The following is a 19,961-nucleotide window of genomic DNA, read 5'->3' on the forward strand; positions in this document are numbered from 1 at the left end:
TAATCAAGTACTTCTTTATTTTCTCTAGGGGAATGTTACCTGTTTTTAATCCAGGTGACTAGGCAAAGGTCTTTAAAACACATAATTTGATCTCTTTCTGCTGAAGGAAACCTTAAGGAAAAAAAGGTGGAATTTTGAAGTTCAAATTTATATGCATAGTAAATCATTTTATTTAGTGTGGTAGAATAATGTCTGTTTTATAAATCGTATGGGGAGTTTCTTTTTACACTGTTGACACATGGCATCCATTAGAACCCAATAGTGCTTTTGTATAATTATTAATTGTAAATGGTTGTTAAGTTTATTGATCTCTCATGCTTCATGAAAATGAATTTGTATGTCTAAAAACCAAACAAAGACTGACATGATCTTGCTTTTTCATAGCCAATTTGTCATTGTCTTTGGTATAGTGATTGATACTGAATGGTATGATATCAGTAACTTTATGATGGGAAATTAATTTGCAGAATACTGGGACAAGAACAGTAATCAATACAATTCACAATACAAAAATATTTATAATGTAATTATAATTTTAAATGTTTTTAATTTGTATGTAATGCTGCAGAACCTACTTTCTGGGAAGAGGGGAGGAATTACATTTTGTAATGATGGATGACACTCCTATGGTTATTTTGGTTGCAGTTTATTTTTTATTTCTGATTGCCTGCTATTTTGTTGATGAAAAGCAGGGTGCAGGAGTGTGAATAATAGAATATGTACAGCTCAGTTGTGAACCAGAATGGGCTTAAAGCAAAACCAAATGCAGAGAGGATATGTAAATTAAATATAGCTTAATCACTTAACAGGCATGAATTCTGTGAAATAAAATGAAAACATCAAAACGTCTGAGAATGGGTTAGCTGTTTCTTTAAGCAATTTACTTGTAGGAGTTGCTTGACAAAAACAAGTTTTCTTACTTTATTATCTGTAAGAATGGCCTTAAGTATTAAAGTTAATGCTCTCACATGCTAATACATAATTATTTGTACTACTTTGATGTTTTGTGTATTTTTACAAGGTGCTAATTGTGCTGAATCAAGTTGACAAAACTGCATAATTTGTAGGTTAATATTAGCATAATCCTACAGTACATTATTTAGCAACAGTATAGAAATTTACTATTTTTCTGATATGATGAATAAGATTGTATGTCTCTAACAATAGCAATTTCCAAGATATAAATAATGACTTTTAGGAAAGTTTATAACTATTCCTGTTCTTTTTCATGTGGCTGGCTGACGGACTGTGAAGTTTTGCTAAAGCAGAATGTGTCACAGAACTGGGTTTCATAGTTTCCGAAGGAACGCTATCAAAATATCAAGGAATTAATTGAAACACAATGCAAAATTAAGATTTGGTTTACAACAACAAACCAATAACCTTTTGTACTCCTTCTCATGTTTGTGACTTTCCTATATTCAAAGCTTTTTCTTTCCACCTCTGCATAGCTTCTTTAAAATTGCAACTTTGGGACACGGAACATCAAGTTAAGTCCCATTGTATAGAGTTCCACTGACAACATATCTAAATTGTCATCTGTAAATCTTTGTGCAATATCATGTACAATGCTACCAAAGAATATTACATTTTGCTTATAGCTATTCAAGTCCAAAGGTTTAGTAAAATGATAATCTTTGAAGGAAGGAAAATACTGATATTTTTATGACTTAATGTAAATTGTGAGTATTACCTCAGCAGTTGTCTTTGGTTGCTTTTTTACTTTCTTGATTTCCAGAGGCAAAACAAATCTATTATGTGCTAATGAGAAAAAGGAAATCACACCCTCAAGACATTGATTAACACTTTTCCTACTGGTGTGTCAGTGCATATAGAAAAAGATTATGCCAGTGTACCAGCTATTTTTAAATTGTCAGCCCGTATCATGTTAGAGAAATAAAGCTACCTCAGTACATGTCAGAGCTCATGTACAATGCTTACACCCTTTGTAATGTATACAAGCATACATTCTCATCTGGAGTATGTATGGAACCTAGTGCTTGGCTTCAGGATGCCCTCTTGTATCTTCTTATTGAGCATATGCTGAGAAAAATGTGAGAGGACACATCGAAGATACATACTGCCGAAATATCAGACAATCACCTACTATCCACACCACTTACTTTCACTTATACCCACCAAAGGGAAAGGGATTAAGAAGATAAAGATACAAACAAATGGATATACTGGGGCTTTTTAGCTCAATGGCTTGTCCATGACAGCAAATAAGGGTGGATCCCTAGGCAAAAGTATGCAAAGGGCAAGGTCTGTAATGACACTTTCATAACCACCGAACTGTGTGCTTGAGGATTCCTGCAGCAGACATAGTCTTTCTGAGTTTTTATAGACCTCAGAACATTGCTCTTTTATGAATTCAGTTATGAATTTTTACCATGTACTTTCTCCTGTGCAGCAACTTAGCTGCTCAGCATTTGTAGTTAATAAGCCTTCTCCTTTTGTGGGTTTTGAACTTGCCACATGGTAACAGGATTGTAAATGGTAAAACAAACAAACAAACAAAAGCCTCTTTGGCTTTTTTAATTTTAAACAGGTATCTGAAGTAGTAGTGTATGTGAAAGGATTTAATACACAGATTTAGTAGGGGAATCTCTCTCAGGTGTACCTGGGAGGGATATCCCATAACACAATGTGAGCGTAAAGCTGCACGGTGATGTCCCCTTTCAACCCCCATATTGAATGGACCTGCCTCTGCCACTGCAGCAACAACTGAATCTTCTCTAATCATTGTAACAAGAACTTACAATGTTAAGTACAGTTAATCCCTGAAAGAATATCAATTTATTGGATTTGTCTGTCCGTAAATCTCCTCTATTTTTTACTGATGCTTAGTATTAATTTATACATACTATACAGAAAGCAACAAGTTTTCTTAAGACATGAACAATAAACACTGGTATTTAAACTTGTAAGTTTTAAATATATGTATCTTCCCACTGCAACTTTTCTCTCTCTTCTCCTTGCAACTGTTAATAGCCAGAGCAAAGGGATGGAGAATGGAGAGTGACGGTAGATTCAATTTGCAAGTGCTGGAATGCAAATTCAGTGTTACTAATACCAACCCCTACTGAATATTTGCATTTAAGCTGCTGATAAACTTCCTCATGCTGAGAAGAGTAATTTCATTTTGTGAGGACAAGGAGGAAAGCTGTTTTAATGTAATGTCCAAAATGAGAGAGCATACTGGACCAAAAGAAATGGATTTTAACTTTTATTTCCTAGGTGATCTTTTAAAATGTAAAATGATTTTTTTCCTTGTAGTTCAGAGCAAGCTATTTAAAAAAAAAAATATTGTAGTGTGCCTTTTGATTATTGTTTGACTAGTTTTGAAAAATAAAGTATGATAAGCAGCATAAATGATCACAATCATTTTAATAAGTTAGGTAAGTACTACAACTTTTAAAGGATCGATAGTTTGTTTGCTTATATTTTCTTCTACAACATTTTAAGACATCATTACAATGAAAGAGATCATCTGTATTCCCTGATAGTGATGTGATTTTATTTGGTGAATTAAACTCTTTAATGTTCAAACAATCAGGTAGTTTTTTCTGTTCAGAACCAGATTACTTCCTAGAAAAATAATTGACCATCTTTGTTTTTCTTTAAGTACACCCTAAAACCTATTATAATCACATAAAGGAGGATTAGTAACCTGAACAACAGTAGCATGTTTAATGATGATCTGCTAAGAAAACATTTTAGCTAATCTCTGATTAGTGATCACATTTGACAGCAACCCAAAACATAGGATAACTGAATTCATTAAGACTATGCTGTCTGCAAAGAAAAAAAAAAAAAAAGTAAACCAAATTCTGTCTTCATTTCTCTAGTACTTGGCAGTGGCTAAGGCAAACAGATCTTGAACCAGAAGATCAACCAGTCACTGTAGACAAAAACAGAGTATATCTTCCCAAAGTGCCAGAAGCACTCACACAATCTTTTATGTAGTGGACTGTAGACTTGCATACATGGTAGTAATATTTGTCATTCTTGCTTATTGTACAAAATCATATTTTTAATATTTTAATTTTGTGTCAAGCATCCTTGTATTTCAGGCATTTTTATTTTTGCACGTTTATCAAATACTTGAAATGAAACATATATAGAAGAGTTTAATAAAGGGTCCTTTTACACAATACAAGTAGAATTCCTTTTGAAGAGACCTGCATTTTCTTTGCAATAATGATAAATGGACATTTGTATCCATTGGAGAGGCTGACAAAATCAGTTCCTCTCGATAAAACTAGAGCTTGTAGCATATGACTAGGATACTTTGGTATAGTCTCTCATTACAGCAATTTCCATTGAAAAAATAGTAACCTTAAGGATCTCTGTTACATATAATATTTCAGTTCATATTTCTACTAAAATAAAATGCTTTAATCATCCTTTCATGTTGGCAAGTCAGGATTTAAGAATCTGTCTACTGATTTTTCATCCTTTGTCTTATGATATGGTAGGTCAGACATACCACAGATATTTTAAACTATTTTCCCTTTGAAAAGAGATCTGAAAATCATTGATTAGACACAATACATAGCCAGTATGTTAGTCAACAGTGACTGTTTGCAGTGTTCATAGTTACATCAAATTACTAAGGAGCATTAGGAGCCTTTTATCAGCACTGGTGGTTTTTTTCATGCTAGAATCTAAGTACATTGACAAAGAGATATACCCAGTTACACTGGGGCCTGTGGGTATTGTAGCTATGATGTGAGTTAGTATGGCTTAATGAAGGTGTAAACTGAAAACGTGTTCTAACCATGGAATTAATTTGAAATATTGAAAAGGTTTAAAAAATCGATAACAGACTGATTTATGGCACATATGCTTAATGATAACTTCAGAAGTACTACTGTGTTTCCATTTGATGTAACATTTAGAAATGCTAGTACATGATTCCATCAAGATCATACCAAATCTAAACTGATCCAACATAATTATTTTACTTTTTTTTTTTTTTTTTTTTGTCTGTAGTCAGTAAGTGAATAAAGCATCAATAGGCAGTTAAACAGTCATTTTATCTTCTTTTATACTTTCAGACGGTTTGACAAATCTTTGGAAAAGTGGCGGCTTTTTCATTGTGACATGAAAGGCTTTAATCATTGGCTGTCTGAAACTGAAGAGAAGCTGTCAAGAGCACAGATAGAGGCTGGAGATGAGGGTCATATGAAAACCAGCCAGTTTCTCCAGGTATGATTTGATTAACCCATTTCTTGTTTTTCTGCAGTGAATAGAAATTTGCAGGTGTGAATACTCTTCATAGTTTTGCAGTTCATTTAAGGAGGATTTCTAGTATTGAGTGGCCAGTGGCAATTTTGGTCAGATATTTCTGTTGTCCTTGTTAACTAAAGATTTTCAGTAGTTTGTTTTAAAGAAACATTTTTTAAAAAGATAACATGATATATTGTGGTACTTCTGTGGTTAAATCTTTGGTCTTTCTTTAAAGTGCTAATTTCCATTTGATACTTATGACCAGCAGAAGTATCAGACCTAATTTTAAAATCTTATGGAAGAAATGTGACTAACCATTGAGCCGTACAAGAGAAGTTCCATGAACTGCATCTTGCAAGTATCACTTATTTTGCCTGTTTCATGTTTTAATCAAAGAACCTTGAGGATGTTTTTTGTGAAATGCAGCGTGACAGAATAGCTATTTAGTTCCTATATGTCCAGTTCCAATTTGTATGCTTTTCATCTTGCAAGCTTTTTGAGCATCATAAGGACAACAATATCTCTAGTTTCTTGGTAGTTTATTTCATTTCCCTCTTGTATGACTGAAGTAGTAATGGGTATGAATAATTAATTCTAAACTGATGTTTTGCAAGTTGATAGGTGCAACTGAATAATGTGACTTGACTAGACTCTGGGTTGATGTTATAAATTACTACTTGTGCATAAGAAAAAAAAACTGTTAAACTAATAGGCATTTGCACATATGAATTGCTGGATTTAATTACTAGATTTCAGGTTGAAAGACATAAGGTCTATCTAATATTAAAGGTACAGTTTTGTTTTGAAAGCAAGACTAATCTCCTTTTTGGCCTACAGTAAAAAAAAAAATAAATTGTGTCTCTTGTTTTAATTTTTAAAGTAATCTTTTTAAGAGTCAGGCTGCTATTTATTGACTGTAAAATTGCTGAACTGAAAAGGAAACCAAATCATGCAGTACAAGTGTAAAAATAAAGATATAACTGTTAAGTAATACATTAAGCTGAAGTAGTTAAAATAGAAGGTAAATATTTTTCTGCAAATGACTATGACTGCTTTGAACAGCAAAGAAGTTTAAGATCTGGCTGACAAAATAGGATATCGTTGTAATGGTTTAAGCCAGTATCTCAGGACCATGCAGCTGCTTGCTTACTCATTCCCTCTCCTCTTCCTTCCTCCTTCCCCAATGGGAAGAGGAGAAGAATCAGTACAATGTAAAACCTGTAGGTCGAGATAACAACAGTTAATTATTAAAGTTCAATTTACTACTACTGCTAATAATAATAATAATAAGGACAGAGAATATAAAACTAAATGAGAAAGGGAAAAATACCCTAATAACCACAAGTGATGCACAATACAATTGCTCACCACTCACTGGCTGATACTCAGCCTGACCTGAGCAGCAACTGGTCCCTTCTGGGTAACTCCCCTCAGTTTATATACTGGGCATGACGTGCTGTGATATGGAATACCCCTTTGGCTAATTTAGGTCAAGTGTCCTGTCTCTGCTTCCTCTTGGCTTCCCGTCCCCCTCCTTACTGGCCGAACATGAGACTGAAAAGTCCTTGATCAGGGTAAGCACTACTTAGCAGTAGTTAAAACATCGGTGTGTTATCAGCATTGTTCTCAGACTAAAGATGAAAAACAGCACTGCACCAGCTACTAGGAAGAAAATTATCCCACTCAAAACTAGAACAATCATCAAGGAATTTAAGATGTTCTTTATTATGTATGTAAAAGGTAGCAGAATTTGTGTATTTCCACTGAAATTTCATCTCCCTTTCTGTCTCCCAGTTTTAAGCATTTGAAAAACATATAAAATACCAGAGTAAGGCATGAGTATCTATGTAACAAATAGCAATACAGTGTCAGAAAGCCTTACCTTTTCTTCTTCTCTTTGCCTCTGTCCTTCTTAGTATCCTTGAGCAGCTTCAAATAAGCACTTAGAAAAATAAAGCAGATCCATGGAAAAAGCAATTGTATCTTTTTTTCTAATAACTTTCTAAAACATTTTCTCTCTGAGAAGACGTTGATTTTTCAAAGCACCCAGCCCAAGATAAGCTGTATCATAGATGTTAAAAGTGCACAGAGTGTGTAGCACATTTCACAATCCAAAGAGATTAGAAACATTATTTTCTTGTCTCATCACTGAGAAAGAAGTTCATAGTGAATTGAACATCCCACTGAAAGACTCTGAGATAATACCTTGTTATTCAGAAGCTTAGATTTCAGTGTGGAACAAGACTATTTCTGTTTTACCTTTGACCTAGCCTCCTTCTCACCTGTTGTCCATTTGTTATTTTCTTACGAAATATATGAGAACATTTTGAGCATATGTTTGAAGGATGTATCTCTACCAAGTTTTTCTTTCTGCAGTCCATCAAGCTTTTCCTTTCTTCTTTTTCCCTTGTCTTAAAAATCCCAGGATCACATGAATTTGTCTCTCAAATATTTCATTTAGTTCAGTACAACAGATAAAGCTACTTTTCTAATGAACATTCACATACTGTGTAAATATTCCAACCAATCTCAAGAATGTAGACCAAATATTAGTTAACATTTATTTGTGAAAGACTGTTTAGTCTGAAGTTGCACTATTCCCATTCTCTTCATTGATTCTTTATTTTTCTGGGTCTGGTTTGAACAGTATTAGGCATCTATGAGGCTGGCAGAAAAGATCACTAGAATTTCTATTAGGTAATCAGTTAAAAGTGCTGACCATTTTGATTTACTAGATTAGCAACTTGTTTTATTAATGAGATCATGCTGCTTAATGAACCATATTCAGAATTAACAGGATTTGTTTGAAAATGCTTTCACAAGCAAGTAAATAGTCTTGTATTCAACAAGGAACCAGTTTAGAAAAAAGGTAGGACTACTTTGGAAAAGTGAAGATTAATGTGTTCATTAACATTCAGTAAATACATAGAGTCAAATGTTAAAGTAAAATGAAACAGTCAACAGTGTGATTAGGTGATTATGTTAATAAAAGTTAAGAGGTAATTACATTATTTTAGGTGAATTTGGGGAAGGAAAGTGTGTTCCTTTTTGCTGCACAATGGCATGATATTAAACAAATTTTATGCATTACATACAATGTGAATGAACCTAATATAAAATTGCTTAATTTCAGGTCATGAATACATAAGAGTTCTTGTTGTGAATTTTTCACTAAGACATTTTGAAAACAGAACTTGTGGTGTTGAAAGGAAATATCACATTTTAGTTTTTAAGAAATTGTAATTGACTTGTGATTGGGACACAGGGTTTAAAAGGATAGATATATAGATAGCAGATCACATAATCCCTTTGAAACATATTGAACTCTGTCTTGAAAGTACTTAAAGGGGTTTTTTTGCTCTCATTATTCTGACTGAAAGGTTTTCTCTTTACTCCTTAATGCTTGGCAACTTCTTCAACTTCCTGCATTCGCATTTAGTTTATTTATTTTTGTTCCAAGACTGAGTTGTAATTCAATTTTATCTAACTCCTGATTTTATCCCTTTCTGTTCTTATAGGCTGAAATCATTTTCCCTGTTGGATCTCATTTGGTAAACTAAAGCTGTAGGTTTCTAATCTGCTTTCATATGATAGCTAGACAACCTGACTCTTATTTCCTGTGCCTATTCCTCTTCCTGGAGCATGAGTTCTCAAAATAGCACACTATTATCCAAACTGCAATGCCATCCATACCATCATCAAGATAGCCCAGGTGCTATTTTTTTATGGTTGAATCTTACCATGGCTGAATATTAGAATATAATTTCATTTATGTATCGAAAATTTGTTATTTCATTTTTTCTTTTGTGGTATACCTTGCAGTCCCAATCTACATTCCATTTCACACACAAAGAAAAAAGTACAGGTTGTACTGGAAATTAATGCTAGCAAAGAAGCAAACAAGAATTAATATTGAGCAAGGGGATACAAGGGTGAGGGTGTTTGTGTGACACAGATAAATGCTAAAAACTGTTTCAGAACCAGATTGTCCAATTACGTTCCTGAATCATTACCTGAGAACTTAAAAGTAATATTATTTAAAAAATATACAGCATCCAGAATATTTGGTTTTTACATTGTTATTAAAAATTGCTCAGAAGTCTATATTTAGTATCCATTTCTGGGTTGCATGTTTAATATTATTTAATTATTTTAGGTGGTACATATTTTTTAACAGCAAAATAGTTAAATTCTGATTTGAGCTTTGAAGCAATTTATTTGTGTTTATGATGTTCATCTATTGTGACTGCTCAGTGATGGGTCATTCCCACCAAACAGGCAAGGGCTAGACTTCAGGTTTAATGGAATCATGGAATGGTTTAGGTTGGAAGTGAACTTTAAGATAATCTAGGTCCACCTCCCTGCCATGGGCAGGAACGCCTTCCACTAGATGAGGTTGCTCAAAGCCCCATACAACCTGGCCTTGAATGCTTCCAGGGAAGGGGCATTCACAACATCTCTGGGCAACCTGTTCCGGTGTTTCACCAATCTCACAGTACAGTTTATTTTCTATAGTTTCATTGATTGAAAAAATATTGTTACTATATAATTATTAATATCTCAAGTATTTACTTTCATTTGCAAGCATAATATCAAGAGTATCATGTTTCTTTTTAAGGTCACAGAGGACCTTAAATTATCAGTAAGATTTTGAAATTATTGTGTGGTGACCTTGTTAATTATACTCAGCCTTCTAAAGATACTGTGGATATAGAAACTGCTTATAAGTTACAGATCTCTCTTAAATTGTTCATACATTGAATTGTTCAGAATTTACATTTTAAAATACTTATCCAAGCCTACAAAAGGCTTGTGAATGACTCATGCCTTCTCTAGAAATTCCTTCTACTGCATTATAATGTCAGGAACATCAAATTATTGTCTTGTGGTTGTTTAAAAGTAAAAAGATAGAGAGAATCAAGGCTTCAGCGCTGAAAGTCATGGTCATGCTAATATTTTCTCTCTTTTATATATAAATTGGATTATATGGATATAGATGAGTTAATAACCATAAATTTAAACAGTTCTGTCTGGAATAAAGCACAAATTGAATCAGAAGATGTGGGAGAAAAAAAGTGCTTCAGTGCTTGAGGCCATATATTCTCATACCATGAAAATGCAGTGGTGAGTGGGTGGATAGTTTACCCTGTTTTCCCCCAAATATAAAACTTGTAAAAATATTATTATATAATAATTGTGGCTAAAATATTTTAGATTTTTTTTTTTTATTTTAGATTAATTTCCTTTTAGTAAGTGATAAAAATTATGCCAATAATCTCCAATTCTTGTTCCAGTTTGGTTTCTGTTTGGATTCCATTTGAATTCAAATGCTTTAGTTTTGTTCCATTTGGATAAATTGACTAGTGTGTTTTTGTGAATGAAACAGTAGAAATACAGGAAATTGTTCTTTCTGATTAGAGATGCTTGTGATTGCTTAATGATTCTACAAGAGAGAAAATACAGAATGTGGAATCGATGAGAAACCAATTTAGCTTTGTTTTAGAAGAATCTTTAATTAGAATCATCATGGTACGTATGACAGTGTCCTTCATATTTCAAGGGAGTATCTGGAAGAATATATATCTTACAGGAATGTATTATTAGCTAATATTTTATTAATGCCAGAAGTACACAGTCCCTTGCTATTATGTTAAAAACAGATTCTGACTTTTTTTTTTTTTTTTAATTAAGGTTATCCTTATGATTTACACATCCTCAGCACTTTGGGTAAATGTTCTGAACTAAGCAATAAAATGTTCTAAGCGTGATAGTCAGCCTGTGTGATAGTCAGCCTACGTGAATGCCATCAGTTCTTACTTACATATTGACTGGATCATTTATGCAGAGAAGCTTACTAGTTTTCTTTTTACTATCACCTTATCCAACATCTCTGAGTGCAGCATGCTACCGCCCCTAAGAAAGAAAATTTAGACTCTACGATATCCTATGGATTTCAAGTTTTTGCCCTAAGGTCTCAGTAGCAGTATTTCAAGTAATATACATGAACTTTGCATCAGACACCTGGGCCCTGACTGAGCAGAACACTTCTTTTTCTGATTTAAGGTCATCTTAAAAACAAATTCATGGGCCTTTCTTGACTGAAGTGTTATAGCAATGAAAAGACTTCATTTAGTGTTAATAAGGGGAGGACATCACAATTCTTAGTAAAATATTTACTGCTTCTTTCTTATGCCAAGAAAAATATTAAATAATACTGCAATCTTTTAAGTCATGCATTTTTGGCTATATAAAATTCCTAAAAAAACTGTCTTTTACTGTTAAAATGTTCTTCACAATTGTTTCTACTAACAGAATTGAAGAAATATCAAAACAGTTTACCCTGAATTTGTAGTAAAAACATTTTCGTCATGTCAAGCTATAAGAAATATTATTTCATAATTATATCAGTTATTTAATTCTTCTCTACTGCACACAGTGCTACATTGTTCCTCATTTCTAATTTAAAATATCCTATTAAAAGTTTTTAATTAATTTGTTGTTGCTGGTAGTGGAACATTAAAATGTCTGAAGACTCTGAGAAATAATAAATTTAAAGTTGCTTGTGTGGTTGTGCCTACTCTTACAGCATTAGGTGACAATTCATAGCTTGTATTTCAGTTTTATTGTAAAAGCTGGCATTTTTTATTCAGATAACCAAATTAAATCTTCTATAATTAAATAGGATGCATTTTTCAAACATTTCATTGTGAAACTTTTTGAAATTACTATTAGCACACCTAGCTGCTTGTGACTTAATTTTTATGTATGGCAAGAATGTATAAACATGGGGGTTTTCTCTGTCTTGGAGAAAACAGTTTTCTTGGACTGGATCAGTCAAACTTCCTGGTACCTGACTGCTTTGCTGTTTGGGGGATTCATCTTCCATCAGTTCAGGTGTTGCAGAATACTAGCACATGGGGACCTGGGAAAGAGATTGAGGTTTATACCCATTTTGCAAGCATTTTTTTTGTGTGTGTATAAAAAATAAAGGTAGAAAAGGAAATGGAGGATGCAACTTCCTCATACTGATGAATTTGTCTTACTTTCGGGGCTACTCTGGACATTTATAATCAGTGACACGTATAATACACTTCAGACTCAGAAAATTTATTAGTGCTTTTGTAATGATATAAATAAAGTAGTTGATCTGACGATGTCTTGGAAGTTTTGGGAAATGAGTGACTAAACTAATGACTACTTTGAAGGAGGGAGGATATTGCTTCTTTTGCCTAACGAAACATTTATCTGATTTGCTTTCATAAGTCTTTCAAAAGGACTTACAGTGCATCAGAGATCGCAAAGGTGCATGAGTAAATCTGTGGGTGTTGATGCATAGATGTGAAGATAAGACAAACTTATGGGACTTGAACTGTGTCACTTAATGACGGGTCAGCCTGGGAGTCTTTCTAGGTCTTCTGATGTGAATAATTAGCCATTAAGAAATACTAACATAAAACAATCAGGGAAAGGTAAGGCTCTTAGGAAATAACTTTCTATATATATAGTTACATAAATTAGTACAAATAGGTCTTTCTGTGGTCATTTTCACAGATAGCTTTATTAATCTTATTTAGAACTTTTCATTGCAACAGATTTTGCAAACTCTTTCAGTCATACAAGTTTTCATTGCCATATTATTTTAGACTAAAGCCATACAGTACAGCCATATAGTAAACATGCAGGTTAACGTTATGTTGTTTTTAAAAGTGAACTGTTTAAAAAACCAAACTGCATTATAAAAATGTGCATTATGAAAACCTTAATGTTTATGCAGAGCAGACAGCAAAAGATCAGCATCTGCCCTTTAACTGTCTCAGAAAATACTTCAGCTACATTTACTTATCCTAATTTTGGAAGCCAATTTTCATCAGGTTGTGATGAGCTACCTTTTGTCTTCTGCTCTTAGGTGTTTTATAGTGAGTGCCTTTTTACTGACAACCTTTATAGGCATCTTTGTGGAGGTGTGTGTTTGTCTGTTAATATAAGGTGTCAAGGATGAGTTAGGTATGATTTTCACCAGTGATGGGTGGATATTGAAGAATGGAGGTTTTGGCTAGACTATTTTACTATTTATTGTTAATTTCAGATAAACTTGTCAGTTCATTTGTTTCTCCAAGATGCTATGTTATGTTACATGGAGAGATAGAATGCCATCAGCAAGCTCAGGAAGTGTGGGCTGGACAGATGGACAACAAGGTGGATTGAGAACTGGCTGAATGGAAGGTCTCAGAGGGCTGTGATCAGTGGCACGGAGTCTAGTTGGAGGCCTGTAAACTAGTGGTTTTCCTCAAGGGTCAGTACTGGGTCCAGTATTTAACTCACCCATCAATGACTTGGATGAAAGGATAGAGTGTCTCCTCAGCATATTTGCCAATATGAAACTGGCTGATATCCCAGACTGCTGTGCTGTCATTCAGAAGGATATAGACAGGCTGGAGAGATGGGCAGAGAGGAACCTTTTGAGATTCAACAAAGGAATAACCCCAGGCACCAGGACAGGAAAGCAGCTTTGCAGAGAGGGACCTGGGGGTCCTGATGGACAACAAGTCATCTATGAGCCAGCAGCAATGTGCCCTTGTGGCCAAGAAGAACAAAGGTATCCCGAGCTACATTAGGAAGAACAGTGCCGGCAGCTTGAGGGAGTGATCATCCCTGGTGGTGCCTCACCTGGAGTACTGTGTCCAATTGTGGGCTTCCTAGTACAAGAAAGACATGTAGCTCCTGGAGCAAGGAGCAGCTAATGACTATGGGTGTAGAGCATCTCTCAGGTGAGAAAAGGCTGAGGGAGCTGTGTCTGTTCAGCCTGGAGGAGAAGGCTAAGGAGGGATCTGATCAATGTATATAAGTATCTGAAGGCAGGGTGTCAAGCGGATGGGTCCACTCTTCTTGGTGGTGTGATAGGACAAGAGGCAACAGGCAGAAACTAAAACAGAGGAAGTTCCATCTGAACATGATGAAGAACTTCCTTGCTGTGAGGGTGACTGAGCATTGAAATAGGTTGCCCAGAGAGGCTGTGGAGTCTCCTTCCTTGGAGATTAATGTACTCTAGGAGATCTTGCTTGAGCAGGAATGTTGGAATAGATGACCTCCAGCTGTCCTTTCCAACCTCAACCATTCTGCAATTCTGAGATTCTGAATGTAGCAGGCATGGAAGTAACATTAACATGCTTGAGTTATTTAAACAAAATATTTATTTCTACCCTGCAGCAAACTTCTAACATACTTCTTTCTTACTTAATTTTTGGATGTGAGATCCATCTCACTAAAAGAGAGCCAGAGTAGGCATCTGTATTACAGCTAGTTATCCTGATCTTCCTTTTTAGTAAAAGAGGAAAAATAGACACTTTTAGAGTGAAGGTCATCTGACCTTTCTGAGATACCCATAATATTTAAAAGTGAGCTGTGACAACAATGGAAGTGTTGACTTCTGCAGGAAAAAAAAAAAAAAAAATTGGTAATTTTTTTTTCAAAGAAAAGATGAGCAGTCATGAAAACATAAAAGCCTGAAAATATCTGAGAATTGATTTATTTCAGGCGTACTTCTTCCTCCCTTGAATGAATTTCATGAGGTTTTGAATAATCAGCGATTACTAGTACTAGTGAACCAGCACTGATGCTAGCCAGAATATATTACAGAGTAATGTAATTCATGCTGAAATAAATATCTTCTCATAACTGGACTAGAGATTTCGCCACAGTACAAAGATAACATTCAGTGAATGATTCACTGCATGTAATAGAAGAGAATAAAAAAACATTTAAAGTAATTGTATTTTCCAGTGTCTTTTGTGAACACCAGAATTATTGAAGCTAGAATGCCTAAAGATTTGTGGCTTTGTAGTTATCTGTAGTTCCAGTTGAAATGTGCTCACTGTGGGGGGCTTTATAAGGTATTTCTTTCTCTTGTGTGAATTCTCAGCTGTTTACTAAGGTCTGCAATACAAATCTGTTCCCTAATTAGGAACCGAAATTGTTTTTTGGTTTTCCGCTTTTCTTTATGTGGTTGCCTTTTTTAAAAAGTACGTTGTTAAATGTTATTGTTTTTTATAATTCTAATCCTATATCAAGATCTTTTAAAATAAATCAGAATATTCAAAAGTACAGAGGAAGGTTAGTGTCCTGGTTTAGCAGTAGCAGTCATTTTTTCTCCTTCTTAGTAGCTGGTGCAGCACTGTGGTTTTGACTTTCGGCCTGGGGATAACACTGATAAAACCGATGTTTTCAGTTGCTGGTCAGAATGTTTACTCTGACCAAGGACTTTGTGAGTTTCATGCTCTGCCAGGGAGGGGGGAAGCCAGGAGGAAACAGAAACAGGACACCTGACCCAAACTAGCCAAAGAGGTATTCCATATCACAGCACGTCATGCCCAGGATGTAGAACTGAGAGTTCCTGGAAGGGCAAGATCACTGCTGGGTGGGGACAAGGTATCGGTTGGTGAGGTGTTGTATTCTCTTCCCTTGTTATTTCTCTTATCATTATTATTATTGGTGGTAGCAGTAGTGATTTGTGTTATACCTTAGTTATTAAACTGTTCTTATCTCAACCCGTGGGAGTTGCATTCTTTCAATTCTCCTCCCCGTCCCTCCAGGAGCGGGGGGAAGAAAGGCGGGGGAGGAAGTAGACTGTGTGGTTCTAATTTACGGCCTGGGCTTAAACCACGACGGTTAGGGTGGCAGACAGACCAACAGATAATCAGAGAGCTCAATCATGTGAACTTCAAAAAATCAGAATCTAAACTGGATTAATTATTTTGAAAAATAGTATGTTTAAAATTATTTTGCTTTTTTTTTGCTAAAGAGTTATCAAATATTCATTACCAACAACTACTTGTCAGAAGACATTTTAGATGGAGGCTACTTTTTACCTTTGTCCTGTTCAGAGCTCCCTGAAGAAATTTCATCTGTTTTGTTGCTCACATCATGCTGGCTTGCAATGGTGTGTGCAGTTGATTTTCTTTAGAAAACTAAAAAAAAAGAAAAAAAGTCATATTTTTTCAGTAAAGCTTATGGCAGCATTTCATGACAACTTTATATGATTATACTAGACACTTTTTGATCTCAATCTTTTTGTTGTTGTTGTACTAGAGGCAGCAAATATTATATTACTTATTTACTCTTCTAAAAAACAAACACAATACAGGTGCACTGTAACTTTTCATTCAAAGTCTAAGCTTGCAATAGATTTAAAAACAAACAAACAAACAAACAAACAATCAAACAAAACCCTACCCATTTATTTAATCTGTTTGACTTTTCACAATGGAGGTGAGCCCACTAGAAAAAAAATCTTGTATTTTATGGGTCTGAGTATTTTCCATTTTCTGAATATCTTCTAAATTCAAACAATAATTTTGCCTTGATGCTGATTAAAAAGATAATAAATATGTTCTTTTGCTGCACATATTCAGACTGCTTAAAAGCTTCAATTTTTATTGAATGTTTAAGGATGTGTAATGTACTGTGATGTGCAAATTCATTTATGCATCAATTTAACAAGAATGTAATAGACTATTATACTCATCATATGACTATATTAAATTTGAAATGTTCATATATCAGAATTTTGCTGATTTCAGAATGGTTTCTTGAATTTTGTTTTGTTTTCAATGGAGGTAGCAAACTGTTATGGTACATTAATTTACAGAGGACACTCCTGTCACAAAATGCTAGGAGAAGGGAAAGAAAAAAATGAAAGAGTACATATTTTGAACAGCTTTTACATTTTACAATTACTTATTTGGATGGCAAATATCTACAAATTTCACAGTATTACAAGGTGTCTCACCATATCCCCTCAAAAGTGGATACTCGCAATCAGTCATTATTTGTATTTTTTGTCGTAATGTAGCATAAGAGAACATTTATAGAGCAGATGGACTAAAACTGATCATATTCAGAAAACAGTAAGAATGTTTCTGAATTGCAGGATCCTGAGATGAACAGAGGGCTCTCTGAATGTTAATTTCCTATTAGGTGGTGGAAATGGGATCTATTATTCACCTGTTATATTAGACAGTTCATACATTTTATTTTACTGGAAGCTGGAAATAGATGCTGATTCTTTAATGTTAGGTGATCAGTATTATTATTTATTTGGTTTTTGTGATTTGTCAGCACCAGATATCTATGTTCTATTGCCTTCAATAGCAAGACAGGGTGGTTCTTTGTTCCCTCTTAGTGGCTAGAGTTTAAGAACATATTAATGCCAGATACTGTTTCTTTTTTGCTAAAATATCTGGCTATTAAGCTCTCATTATAAATATCCTCCTTTGTCCATGGTTCAGTCCTTCCAGATGTTTTGAATGAAAACCAAATATTGTTCAATTTATGCAGTCTTTGTGGAGCCATTAGATCACAGTTTATTTCTGGACACTGGAAGATAAACTAAAAATTCTGATCACAAAAATTTTCTTTCTGTACTTTTGCAATAGGCATGACACTTATCTGAAAGAGTTTGCACAAGACATTTTTCCTTTAACAGTTGTTTTTAATAGCTCACAAAGAAAAGATCTTTTCTGTGCGTTGCATGTAAATTTTTGGGTTTTATGGGAGGGTTTACTAATAAGTGTTTATGTGATTTTTTAGTATTGGTATTTTAGTAAATTGATGGCTTTAAGAAAAAACACAACTAGGCATATTTTGTTATAAGTGTCTCTGATGCTGAAAACAGCATGAGAGAATTTTGCTTGTGTATTGTATGAGCATTTGGTAGCTCTTGTATAAAAGTAGAGTAGATCTCAGGAACTGCTCCCATAAGATAAAATACTGCTGTGTTCTCTATTAGATTATAAAGGCTTCAGGACAAGAAATATTTGTCTGATCCAGTGGGGTCTTTAGTCTGAAAATATTGATTGCGACTAATTTTAACAATTTTGTGATTTATCTTGATGATTTTATAATATTGTCAAAACTATATACTCCAATTAAGATGGATACTCTAGCATACTGAACCCATAGGATGTATTATTTATGTACTGCTTTGATGCTTAGGAGTCACACCAATCTCATTTGTGATGACTGACAGCCTCCTTTTTTGAGTTTTTTGTTAGACCTTACAGTACCACTGAGTGTTAGAGGATTTAGAGACGCTGAGCAACTCATGCACTTAGGAAAGTACCTTGTGATATTGCTGGAACCCTTAGCTGCCTCAGATAAAGCCTGCTTTGGTACTTTCTAAATTTACTATCACTGCCCTACTTCATTACCTCTTTTGTAACTGTAATGCCTTCAGCAATGGCTTCTGTTTCACAAGACTGAAGACTATCAATCAAAACCCTTCTCCAACCCTGCCGTAAGCAAGGGAAGATATCAAGTCAATGAAATTAGGCTGATAAACTTACCATCTTTGTATTCATTTGTTTGTTTTAAAAGGGAAAGGAATGTCATGACCCAACACAATTTGTTTTAAAAATATTAACAGAGAAGCAGTTTATTCTGGTGACTTGATGTTTTTGCTAGAGGAAATCATGGTTTTGGAGCATAGCAACGTTGACACTTTGAAAATCCTAAATTATTAATCAGCAAATATGAAATAGAGGCAATGTTTACAGTATAGCCAAGAGCTTGTTTTGTTATTGAAGTTTTTTACAACAAAACTCTGTGGATCTATTAAAATTACTACTGTAGTTTCTTTTATAATGGATGAGACTAATAAAAACAGGACTTTATGGTGGTCTACTGCAAGCTTTAAGAAAGTTAGAGGAATATATTTATAATCCTCATAATAATTTTAATGTAAAAGTGAATCACTTAACAAGGAGTACGTTTTTTGTATTTTGTTTTGTTTCTCTAGAATCCCCAAAATCATGACAGAGGCAGTTCCGCGGAATATATTGAATATTTCATATTGATAAATAAACCTTAAACTGAAAGCTGATGGATTTTATTTTTTTTTTTATACTTAATTTATATTTGAAGAGCTGCTGACACTATATCTAGTTTACCATGTTTTCCTGTGGTAGAATTCCAATTTATTTGTAAAAGCTACAGGAAACACTAGAATTAAAGTTTTCCTTTTTTTTTTTTTCTTCACATATTCATAGTAAATTTTTACTTAAATTCATACAGAAATTAACAGATTTTGCAATACTGTTTACTGTATGACTAAACCTAATGATTTGGTGTTCCTGACTTTGTCCATCTTTTAAAATATCTTTCTTGTACTACAGGTGTAGAACTTCAGTGACAGCTGTATTTGAACAAAACACAGAGCATAACCTCCCCATTTCTTTATATGCCTTCAAAAGGTTTTCTAACTCCTTTGTGTCACAATGAAAACTCCAGGCATAACTGATTCTTTACCACTTTCCTCTGTCCACTCTTATCTTGCTTTAAGGTCTTTTTCAGAATTGTTGCTTTCCATTATAAGAATCCTTAAGGCTGTGAGCAAGTTTTGTAGTCTTTACTCCTAGAAGTAGACTGTCTTTTCATTCGTACTGATGCATGTGCTGCTTTGTTTTCTCTTTGTTTATTAACTGATCTACATTTCTCAACCAGTGATGAGTCCTATGCATCAATTATATATCACCTAATCTTCAAAATCTTTAAGACCTTTATTCTGTGTTCAGGGCTGATTTGCTTCCCCGCTTCCTCCCTCTCCCCCACCCCCCAATGCAATTTAAAGTAAGAATAGATTGTATGCAGATTTTGAGTTCTGTCAGGTTCCATCAGATTTCCTGAAATCCGTGGAGACCAGTCAATGTAAAGGCAACGTTTAGTTAAAAAAA

At 34.2% G+C, this 19,961-nt stretch overlaps 1 protein-coding gene across 1 annotated transcript in view; it reads left to right on the forward strand.

The window, feature by feature from the left end:
* Positions 1-19,961, forward strand: part of DMD (dystrophin) — a gene marked incomplete at both ends in the record, with an annotated part of 1,114,107 nt that overhangs the window by 536,181 nt on the left and 557,965 nt on the right. The window contains one exon of the mRNA XM_080612996.1: positions 5,064-5,214. Coding sequence (XP_080469122.1) covers positions 5,064-5,214 — 151 coding nt within the window. The remainder of the gene's footprint in view (positions 1-5,063; positions 5,215-19,961) is intronic.

Source organism: Psittacula echo (genome assembly GCF_963264785.1).
Source record: "Psittacula echo genome assembly, chromosome: 3".
NCBI classification, from domain to species: Eukaryota; Metazoa; Chordata; class Aves; order Psittaciformes; family Psittacidae; genus Psittacula; species Psittacula echo.